Source organism: Aegilops tauschii, chromosome 2, assembly GCF_002575655.3.
Source record: "Aegilops tauschii subsp. strangulata cultivar AL8/78 chromosome 2, Aet v6.0, whole genome shotgun sequence".
In the NCBI taxonomy this organism is placed as follows: Eukaryota; Viridiplantae; Streptophyta; class Magnoliopsida; order Poales; family Poaceae; genus Aegilops; species Aegilops tauschii.
This window is the reverse complement of record NC_053036.3, coordinates 14,371,526-14,382,474: the sequence shown is the minus strand read 5'-3', so window position 1 is coordinate 14,382,474 and position 10,949 is coordinate 14,371,526. Positions and strand designations below refer to the sequence as shown.

The following is a 10,949-nucleotide window of genomic DNA, read 5'->3' as shown; positions in this document are numbered from 1 at the left end:
GGATGTACCTTGTCCTTCGGACCGAAACTAAGGTCGTTGTAATGAACAGTATGCGCCCCGGTCGTGCCACTGCGCGTAAATATCTTGCCCCGCCGTGGCAATTATCGTTATTTCGCTTTGTCTGTGGCGGTGGAGTTCGTGCTAGGGCTATGACGATTAGCTGTGGCTGAATAAGTGTGCCTTTGAGCAATCGAGGCACCTGTGGGTATCAAGTTGGATCCTCCCTGTTGTCTCTAGAATCCTTTTTGATCCTGTGATACCTATTGATCTGTCCTTGGATGGTCATTCTTGTTGAGTGATAACCAGGGCAGCTCCATTGTATAAACATATTGATCTGGTGATAAGAGATGATGGGGGTAGGTTCTATGATCGAGGAGGCGTTCGTGCTAGGGTGATGATGATTAGTTGTGGCTGAAATAAGTGTGCCTTTGAGCAATTGAGACACCTGTGGGTATCAAGTTGGATCCTCCTTGTTGTCTCTAGAATCCTTTTTGATCCTGTGATACCTATTGATCTGTCCTTGGATGGTCATTCTTGTTGAGTGATAACCAGGGCAGCTCCATTGTATAAACATATTGATCTGGTGATAAGAGATGATGGGGGTAGGTTATATGATCGAGGAAAGGCGAATTTGAGCCCACTATGCAATGAACACTGAACCCTTTTTATTTGTATTTAAAGGCATTGCTTACTTATGCTCCAGTGTTTATAGCCGTCTTATGTAAAGATTTATTCTGTCTTATACCTTTATTGCATATAAGTTGTTCTTGATCTTTTATTGTTTGTTGTTGGTCCTTGATTTAGTCTGGTTAGGATTTCTTCTCTGTCTTATGTAAAGATTTCTCCTCTCTCATACCCAATGTTTTGTTCTTGTAGTAACAGGTATATATTTCAAGCATGATATGAATAAACCTGAATGGTCTTTGAGATGAGATGCATGGTTGTGTACAATATCGGTAATAAGTTAGAGATCGCTTGTCCCTATGAATGCAAACTATTGTTAGCTATAAATATGTTTGCCTCCTACAGTGTTTGGCCTAATTAGTTATTGGGTTGATTTTGGTAGTTCTACTTTTTTGCTGCCAACAATATGCAAGTTAATGTTCAGGGTGTGCTTTGGCCTTGGGATTCTTTACTGTTTTTATTCTAGATGTGGCGGTCTTATTAGTCAGATCAACATTTCTTTTATCGGGCTTTACATGGCTAATATGCATATCCGGTAGAACAGAGTCTGCTCATGCATTCTTATGCTATTTTCACGTGTGTTTATATGTCTTGTGCTCAGCTGGTTTCCCTTCAGTCAGTTCATTGCATGAAACAAGCCCTATAGCTGACATGTAACTCGAGTATTCAGTGCATATAGTTTGTGCCTTTGTGTATGCACGTTTTTCTTTCTTTCTTAGAAAGCTGCTATTTTCATTTATTTGGAGAATACCTCTGAATTTTCATTGCACATGAAACGAGTCGCTGTCACTACCCAGCACATGAGTACACAATGTGTGTATTTTGAGGTCTACGTCTTGAAAAAAAAATTGACTATTTATTATATGGGGAACTATAGTTAGTAGCGTGTAACTGGACTCCTATTTGGAGCAGTGGCATCGTTGATACTGGTCTCTGATTTATGATTTGATCCACCGCCCCTCTAGCCTGCCCCTCTAGTACCGCGGTTTTTTTGCATGAGGTTTCTGGATAATTTGCAGTTCGGTCGGTGCCGTGGCGGAGGGTTGTCTTGTGGTTTGACCGGAGAGGGAGCACACCGGAGAAGCGATCTCGTCCCCATTGGTCAGGTACCCTTCGTCTCGCTCTCGTTCGACCTCTCCAAGAAAGTTATATAGGTAGAGTAAGCTAATTGTGTTTTCCGGGTGCTGTATAGGATACTACGGTTAAAGATTGTTCTCATTTATATTAATGTTGCTGATTATCAAATCAATGGCTGTTATCTAGAGTGCTTCTCCTTCAGATTTGATGTACTATGTCTTCCAGCTTATACTATATATGATTTCTTTTCATGGTTTTAACTAATTATGGATATGTATCTAATTATGTCATTTTGGCATCAACGAATTACTCACCTAGCATTTATTCTGCTATATGGAAACAATCGGTGCCTATTTCTTTTTTATCTGAACTCAGACATAATTCTGCTATATGTAAACAATCATTGGTTCTTTCTTTTCTATCTAAACTGAGAAATAACTCTAATCAGTTGTTTTTTATTTACTGTCTAAGTATCATTCTTAACTAAAACTTGTGCCAAAACTGTTTTTTTCTTTCATATGTGCCATAGATTATCCAACCCCCTCTGCTTCTGTACAATTTTGTCGACTTATCTGGCATTTTCCCAGCCGTGTGGAACCAGCACATCTACCTGCGAATCTCCAGGCTATGGTACCAGCGGGGTGGCTTCGATGATGGCCCTGTCAAGAGTACACATATGGTCATGACCGACGAAAAGGTGAGTGGTTATTTTGTTTTGTGTTTTCCTTTTAACAAAGCATACACTGTTTACACGAGGGGTGGCTGGCTCTTCTATAAATTGTTGTCTCCTTAGGAGATCCAAGAGCTTCTCTTGGTTGTGTATAATCTAAATAGGCTAAATTGTAGCTTTTTAATGGTGATGACTGTATCTTTTGACATTGCTCTCTAGGGTTATATGCTTCTTGCTGGTTGTTTAACATATTCTGCATGTGTGCTCTTCTATAAGGAAATCATGCCAACGAGATGGTGCCTAATGAGGTCATAGACATGTTTGTGGACACTTTGAATGAGAGAAATTTATACAAGCATACCAGGATCTATGTGAGGCAGTGGAAGGCACGTATACGTTATGGTTCACTAGATCAACAATTGTCCATCACCTTGAGGGTGTTCCATTTGGTCATGTCTGTTAACATGCTTAGTTGCTTCTTCTTTATTATGTTTCTGCTTCAATAACTTTCTCATATTATATCACTTTTGTTATAACCACCATATCGAATGGCTGCGCTTTTGATTTCGAGGTTCCTGTTGAGTGACTTTTTTTTAATCTAATGAACGAGCTGAGATCGATTATGCCTTATAGTTTCATGCTGGTACTGAGTGGTATTATGTCTCACTTCTATCACGTTTGAATGTTTCTCTTTCGCTGTATTGTTACCATATATGAATACATATGATATACATGTATTGCTACTGGCTAAGCATTCCCTACTTAACCAAAAACGTTTGGACCGGCACCCTCGCGCCAAGGCGCGATCCCGATCTAGTATCTACTATTAAAGGAGGCTTGGTATGTTCTCCGCCTCACCTCGCAAAACAGGCATCGCCTGCTAACCGTTACGCCATGTCATCATTTGCAGGATCCACATGTCATAATCATCATCAAAACGACCAAAACCACCAACTACTTTTTTGTAAAAAAAAACCCTCAAAATTGATGATTTTTGACACAATTACATAGAAGTGTAGTTCCTGCAACCCTAATGTTCAATGTCGATGTTTTCTATAATTCACTCCCTGTAGTAATTCAATCAAATCTTACCAAAACCATGGCAGTGCAACCAGATTCATCCGGAGACGGCTAAAGAGGAAGGTGGAGGCCATGAAGACGGTGCAAACCAGTGACCCGCTCGGCCAGGATACCACAAAAGCGCCACTGCAACCTGGTGGGAGTGTTTAGGAACATCTTGAGGGAAGAGGACGACCATTCTCGAAGGGTGCGTGGGGGAGGGAGAGACGGATGACTAGGTGTTCGTAGCAGCCGCTGCAAGGCACGTCTTAAATCAACAAAACTAGGACATGTGACTTATTTTCTCGGGAAATACTAGAGATGATACCTCACGCGTTGTTGTAGGAATATGTTACAATTATTTCAAAGATATGATTGTACACTAACAGTATTCTGTAGGCATAGCCCATACAGAAAAGTAGTCTTTTTTTTCTTTTTGAGTTCGAAAAGTAGTCTTAAGTATAAGTAAAAGTGAAAGCAGGATTTTGAAAGATCACTGAGAAATTTTTCGGTAAAGGGCTTTTTTATTAACTTAAAACGTAGCATCAAGAAGATACAAATCATGATGAGCAACAGCCAGCCTCTGCATAGATAGAATGAGATCACTGAGAAATGGAGAAAATTATCATAGGAAATGCATTGGCTGAGATTCTTTAGCATTGATCGCAAGTGAAAGCAGGGGAAAGTAAAAACAATTGTAGCCTGGACACGTCGATTTGAAGCTTTTTCCTCCATAACCATGCCACCGTAGTCGTCAACAAAATGGTATTCAGACGTTTCCTCCGTAACCATGGCACTGTAGTCGTCAAAAAAATGGTATTCAAACGACGACACAATTCAATTCGAAGACTAAAACTAACAAAATACTCCCTCCGTCCCAAAATGTAAGACATTTTTTTACACTACACTAGTGTCAAAAAACATCTTACATTATGGGGCATTATGGGGCGGAGGGAGTATTAGCCAGCAAACCACTATGAGCTACTACAATACTAAAACTGGTTGGCTGCTGAAGACACTGAATCACAGAACAGAGCAGCATACTACTATGACATGTACGCAATACCAAAAGTGACTTCAGTAGCCCACGCACATACTGTCCAGGTTCAGCTTACACGGTATTTCACAGATAGCTGCCTGTACCATACCAGAGCAACAACATACACAAAAGACTCGTCCGTCGCACGGCGAACTGCAGGATGGCACTACGAACTAGTAGTATCTACACAACAACTAGCTGGTTGTTGCGGTAACTACCTATTCACAAGCGTGCTGATATGCTCCTACCATAGACCAAACTCACCGTGGCGCGGCGTTGGAGAGATACGATCTCTCAAGATCGTTCGCTTCTGCCTTGAGTCTTGAGATCTTCACAGCATTGCTCATCTTCCGCGTGATGGCAGACCGCATCATGTTGCGCATGAGATACGCATGCAATTCGAGACGCTGGACGGTCATAGCCAGCGCGCGAACTTGTGTGCCGAGTTCTTGGTCGTAGGTTTCTACGCGAGCAATCTTCTCCTCCAGATCTTCGACGCGACTATTATATGTGGCGATTAAAGTTTCCACGCATGATCTCAGGTATGTGACATCGAAACCATTCTCCTCGAGCAAAGTGAGGCTCTTCATCTTCTGTTCAAGTAGTTCTTTGTCACCCTGAACATCCAGCATGTTTATGCTTTCTGCTAAATTGGCAAAAGAGAGCATCATACCTAATGCCATCCCTTCGCGGAGCTCTGGACAATACTGCTCGAAATGACGAAAATGTGGCCGCTGTGGCGCTTTCCTGAATATTTCCAGTGCCTCAAGATGTGCCCACATTGGGGAGGTCTTCACAAATGGAAGACGGTGGATTGCCAAGGATCCCATGGTACTCTCATGCACAGCTACAGATTCCGGCGACAAGGGTAAGACAGAATCACTTGTTCTGCTTGCAACATACCTGGATACTGGTGTGCCCTCCACACCATTTGTTATGGCAAGGCTATCATCGAAAGGTTCTGTCACACTATAATTGCTCATACCAACAGAAGACAGCCGAGTTATTGTCGACTTCTCGATGGATTGGCTACTGCCTAAGAACTTCCTGCTTGGACTTTCAGTGGTAATCATGTCATCCTCGAGTGCAGTTAAGGTTGTGGCTGAGAATGGACAGTCAACACTAGTATACTGACTTTGATTCCCATTGCTGGCTAACCCAACCACATTCCCTTGATGGTTCTCCTCATCCATATCTTCAGTTATATTGACCTCCAAATCCCACTCTAATGGCAACAGATTAGGTACAACACCATGTAAAGTAGCTACAGGTATGAGAGACAAGTCCTCGGCTGGAGCAGCATAACAAGTAACACACTCCACCGCAGCTGCCGTGTTGTCCTTGGAGAGCCGGTTGTCATGCAAATTAGCTTCACAACTCTCTGCTGAAGGCAACAAAGGAACGTTGGCATTATCAGCCATAACCAAAAACCTCTGACATAATTCTCCACCAGTGTCCTGCTCAACACTAGTTTCACCAACATAGCCTCCTTGATGAAGATCATCTACTCCACTACCCTCTTGTGAACCTGCAAAACGGAAAGTATCATGATACAACTGCTAGTGACATAACGGAAATGTTGCTGATATTTCTGTGATCAGTACATATTGCTGACTGTTCAGAAATAAGAACACATACCTAATAGTCGGTCCTGTGAGTCAGCTGTTGGTTGTCCAAACGCTGCAAACAACAAAGCCCGTAACTGCCAACTTTCTGGCGTAGATGGTATGACAATCATCTGAGAAGATGATTGTTCCAGATGACAGCTTGGAGCAAGTGAAGATGAACTCAGCTGGTTAAGTGCTGCCATTGGTGGCAGTGAAGGAAGTGATAGCTCAGACCGTAATGCCAATACTGCATTCCGTTGATTATGAGTAATTTCATTGTTCTCATTGCAAATGGACAGAGAAAGAGGAGCTTTTTTTCCTGATATCACATCTTCATTCTTCAACTTTTTGTCACGATGAGAATCACGTTCATTACTGATTTTATCAGAGTCATCATACAAGGCGGAAACTAGCCTTTTTCGAGAAGATTTCTGACATGGATGCATCTCATGGACATAATTTTGGTGTGAAGGCTAACACATAGGAAAAAACAACACATCAGTACACCATAAAGATTTTGAGGCAACATTGAATAACATCATTGATGTTTCGAACGTAGAGTAGGGATAATATTCCAATTATGAATTAACTTGCATATTCCTAATTCATTTGCAGAAGCTTGTGTTTTCAAGTGCGCATCTGTTTTCCTAAACATACAAGATAAATATATGGCCATCATTTAGGGACTAAGTCTATCACAGTTTACTGGGCCCAAGGGATTGAAGAACAAACAGATGGAAAGTGTCGTTAGCCCTGATGCAAACGATGCACAATGAAGGTGTATAAAATGAGTAGCGTGCTGCAACAGTAGTGATAAGAGGAGCCAAAGTACTATGGTAATGTTGTCAAATATTTTTGAAATCTGAAAGACTAAAATTAAGTATAATATACTTGTTTCAATCAACAAAAAAACAACAGAAAGGAACGACAGAAGACAAAGCACGGATGATGCAGGAATTGTACCTCTTTCACGCAGCGTACCCATTTTTTACCGTCCCAGTCAAACCGTGGCCTTAGTTGCGTATTTTGAACCGTCAAAACATCCACAGGTTGCACGTCTTCCATGTCTGTCTCGTAATTCTTCAATTTCACCACATACTTCTTGTTGATTCCACTACCTAAAACCTTAACAATAACACCAGGCCACCAACTATCTTCATGATGGACCTCGACATGAGAAGAAGGAGAAAATCTGTACTTGGAGTCCATACGGGTGATGGCGCGTGCTGGCCGAATATCTTGAGAATCGACAATCCCAGTGGCCAATTCCCCGTCATTTTCAATATGCATGTACTCTACTAGAAAATTTGTAGCACCAATCACTTTAAGAACAGTAGCTGGACTCCAGAATGCGCCGAAGGATTTTCCACTCACTTCAACTTGGTTTCCCTCACCGAACAAAGGACTTCCATTGTCCTGCACACAACAAGAGAATCAGAAATAATGAAAGAGATAACTGCACAATGAGTGCAGATTAGTCATTGAATTAAGAAGTTTTATGCATTTTAAATGATCCACCCACATCCTTTTAATTTAAAGTTAGCGGCACAAGTTAATACACATTTGGAAAATATTTACATTTATCTCAAGGCTGCAAATTATCACACAGTGCATATACTTGGCTGTATAGTCCGGCAGCCCCCAAATTTGTAAGCTAAAATGTCAAATTTTCATCATTAATTTTCGAGGAACATGTAGGACTAGTGCTAATATTTCAGTATTCATTATCACTTAGCTTGTAATGGCTGGTCTGAGAGCACAGCCCAAAAGAGGAATATGTGGGCTGGAATTAGTAACTTCAAGAAGATACGCCAATTCAGATGATAAAGACAGCAGAAAATCTCAAATGAGAAACTGCGCAAGCACAGCACGAGCTGTTTTAAATGGAATTATAATTTCAATATGAGCGCAATTAGTTTGAAAATCTACAATATGTTTGATTTCACTGCATGTTCCCCAAAAGAAACAAAAAAAAATAACCGTGTTCATGGCCCTTAATTATACACTTCTTAGACTTGAACCAGCATCCGACAGGCCACGGAACTGTAAAGCTAAGTCATTTTTACTAACTGATATTTTCTAATTGCCGTTTCTTGGATGAATTATAGCAAATTTACAAGAAAAAAAGCTAGTTGCCATGAATTGTCTGAAGAAAATGTAAACTTAAATTTCCAAAGTTTGGAAAAAATAGCCTTTTTAAAATGTAGCTATGATTCATCCAAAAAGGTTAAGACAATCGACAAAAACAGAATATATCCATGGTCTAAAATTGATAAAGAACATGTACATGCTACAAATCCATTTGGGGACAGACGCACAGGACACTCGAAGCACCTGAAATAGTACTGAAAGTGAAATGTTTTTATCCATAATCGACAAACAAATTAATCGAACACTTCTGAATGCAACCCAAAGTAGGTGAACTGTGAACAGAGGGAGCCAACCCACTTACCACCTCTGCAGCCGGGACCCACCGGCCGCCCTCGAACACGCGGTGCGGCCGCAGATCCGCCTCCCCGAACTCCAGCGTCTCCCGCGACGTGGGGAACGTGACCACGTACGCCCTCGGCTGCCGGCGATCTCTGTCGATCACCGGCCGCGGGAGGACGGCGGAGACCACGCCGGCCCACCACCCGTCGTTGTGGAACGCCTCCACCATCTCGTGGACCGCGAACTCCCTCCCCGCCTCGGGCGGTGGTGGACGCGGCCGCACGTTGCCGGCGGCCGCGGTCTCCGTGAGCGGCTCGTCGTCCCCGTCGTCGGCCAGGAGCGTGGTGTAGGCCACCGTGTAGCGCCCGCGGCGGCCGGCGGTGAGCAGGTGGCCGGCGACGGTGGCCTCGTAGAAGGAGCCGGCGAAGCCAGGGTCATCGCTGCGCACCTCCACCTCCGCGCCGACCGGCAGTAGTACGAACTCGTCGTCGTCCCCCGACTCATCGTCCGCCTCGTCCTCATCCTCCTCCACGCCGACCGGCAGCAGGAGCTCCTCCTCCGACGATGAGGAGTCGGAGGGGGTCGGAGGGCGCCCCCTGGCACGGCCGCGGCCCATCGGAGCTGGCTGCTTTGGGTTCCTCGGAGTGTGAGGGGGAAGCTAGCGATGTGGGAGGGTGGCGGAGGCAGCGATGTGGGATGGCTGCGCTGGGTGGTGTGGTGTGGTGGGGTGTGAGAGCGACTCCACTTCCGAGGCGGGGCGGGGGTGGTGGGGGTGGACAGCACGGCAATAGTTGACGCGTGGCGGGACAACACAGACCAGAAAGAGGCAGAGGTTGGTGCGCGTGGTTAATGTCACCGCTTCCCTCTTTCATCAATTACTACCAGTTACTACCGCCTTTATTAGTCCCCTTCGTGTTTAGTATAAAATTTTAATCATAGATTTAATTAACAAAATGTCAATGCATGTCACAAAAAAATATACCATTGGAAACTATGTTCAAATACGAATCCAACGATATAATTTTTGCTGACATGCATTAACATTTTGTTGGTGCAATCTATGGTCAAAATTTGACACAAAATACAAAGGAGACTAGCGACGTGTTGGTTTTTACCAACTTTTTTTGGCTAAACTTTATCATACTTTTACATCTACACAATACCTACATATATGTCGCGTGAATTTAGAATTGGGTCCGTCGATCCTAGGTAGGCATGCCGGCGATCTACTTTAGGGGTGGGGAGGGGGGACAGGCTCGCCCGCGATCTAACTTAGGTGTGTGGGAGGGGTGCAAGTTCCCTGAAAATTTTTGTCCCTTGCCAGGGTGAGGGGGATGGCCATGGGCGGCGATTGAGGGGAGGCCGGTGCGGCTAAGATGGCGCGGGAGCGCCGCGGGCCGTGAGCGGCGCAGGTCGACGGAACGTGGGGGTAGTTTCAGGGAAGAAGATGAATAGGATATGGGGCATTAGGTTGAAGAAAAGAATCTGGCCGTTCATTTTGCATCCGACGGCTAAAAATAGGTATATCCGCATGATATAAAGTAATGTGCATGGTATATAGTAATGCACTATATATCATGCATTCTAGAACTAAATTTACAAAATTACCAATCCACACTAAGCACATCAATCAATTTGATTACTCACCCTAGAAATTATCATTCCTACAACATATATTGGTCGCGGTCAGCAATAGAGGCGAGGCCATTCCTACAGAATTCCTATAACTTAGCATGTAAAATCCATGGATTTCACCCTAAGCATATCATTCTAGACTATATAACTTAGCATGTAAATCCATGGATTTCACCCTAAGCATATCATTCTAGACTATATATCAATCAATCTATCCATTATAACAACACAACAAATTTGGTGCAGCCAGCGACGAGGGAGGCCGGCTGGATGCAATGGAGCAAAGCGTGAGGAGAAGGAGAGGCAGGGATCGAACCTTTCGTAGCAATGAGCGGTGAGCTCCGATGGTGGCGACAAGGGGGCGGCCTTATTCGGCAGGGTCCAGCAGCAGCGGCTAGTCTTGGGAGGGAGATGGGTTGAGTGGAGATTGAAAAAGGATGCGCTGGGTTTCTACCAAAGTAAAAAAAAGGCCCAAGTAGTGGCGTCTGACTCAGCCCACACCACAAAAATTCAGGCCCGAAAATGAGAAACAAATATTGGTAACCAAAAACGAGAAACAAGAAACAAAAATAGACCAATAGCGTGTCCATTTAGCCCACGCCACAACTAGATACGTGACCAGTGGCGTGTGGAGTCTTTGGTACACCACCAATAATGTTTGTGACTGGGTAGGCTGTTGGGCCCACGCGACTAGACGTGATGGAGCCGTCAAGCGCAAACGGACCTGGCACTTGTTTGCCGGGTGCCA

General features: G+C 43.8%; 1 protein-coding gene and 1 long non-coding RNA gene across 3 annotated transcripts; one reads left to right on the top strand and one right to left on the bottom strand.

Moving 5' to 3' along the window:
- Positions 1 to 719: 719 nt before the first annotated feature.
- Positions 720 to 3,054, top strand: LOC120974846 (uncharacterized). The gene is made up of 2 exons (XR_012203691.1): positions 720 to 1,790; positions 2,363 to 3,054. It is a non-coding gene; the product is annotated as an uncharacterized lncRNA (long non-coding RNA).
- A 1,459-nt stretch (positions 3,055 to 4,513) lies between these two features.
- Positions 4,514 to 9,280, bottom strand: LOC120974845 (DUF724 domain-containing protein 7-like). Of its 2 annotated transcripts, XM_040401332.2 has the most exons (5): positions 8,589 to 9,280; positions 7,100 to 7,552; positions 6,168 to 6,609; positions 5,203 to 6,057; positions 4,905 to 5,122 (listed from the first exon to the last, which is right to left on the bottom strand). In XM_040401332.2, the coding sequence occupies exons 1-5, from the start codon at positions 9,180 to 9,182 to the stop codon at positions 5,034 to 5,036; spliced, it is 2,433 nt and encodes an 810-aa protein (XP_040257266.1). In that variant the 5' UTR covers positions 9,183 to 9,280; the 3' UTR covers positions 4,905 to 5,033. The 2 variants fall into 2 exon arrangements, with proteins under 2 accessions (XP_040257265.1, XP_040257266.1); XM_040401331.3 differs by having other exon boundaries at positions 4,514 to 6,057.
- Between the last annotated feature and the right edge of the window lie 1,669 nt (positions 9,281 to 10,949).

Bases quoted from the DNA above. Each gene is read 5' to 3' on its own strand.
- LOC120974845 (XM_040401331.3), bottom strand. From the start codon at position 9,182: ATGGGCCGCGGCCGTGCCAGGGGGCGCCCTCCGACCCCCTCCGACTCC. The intron at 6,610-7,099 runs GTACAATTCCTG...CCTATGTGTTAG, and splicing joins GGGTACGCTGCGTGAAAGAG to CCTTCACACCAAAATTATGT. The intron at 6,058-6,167 runs GTATGTGTTCTT...TCCGTTTTGCAG, and splicing joins CTCACAGGACCGACTATTAG to GTTCACAAGAGGGTAGTGGA.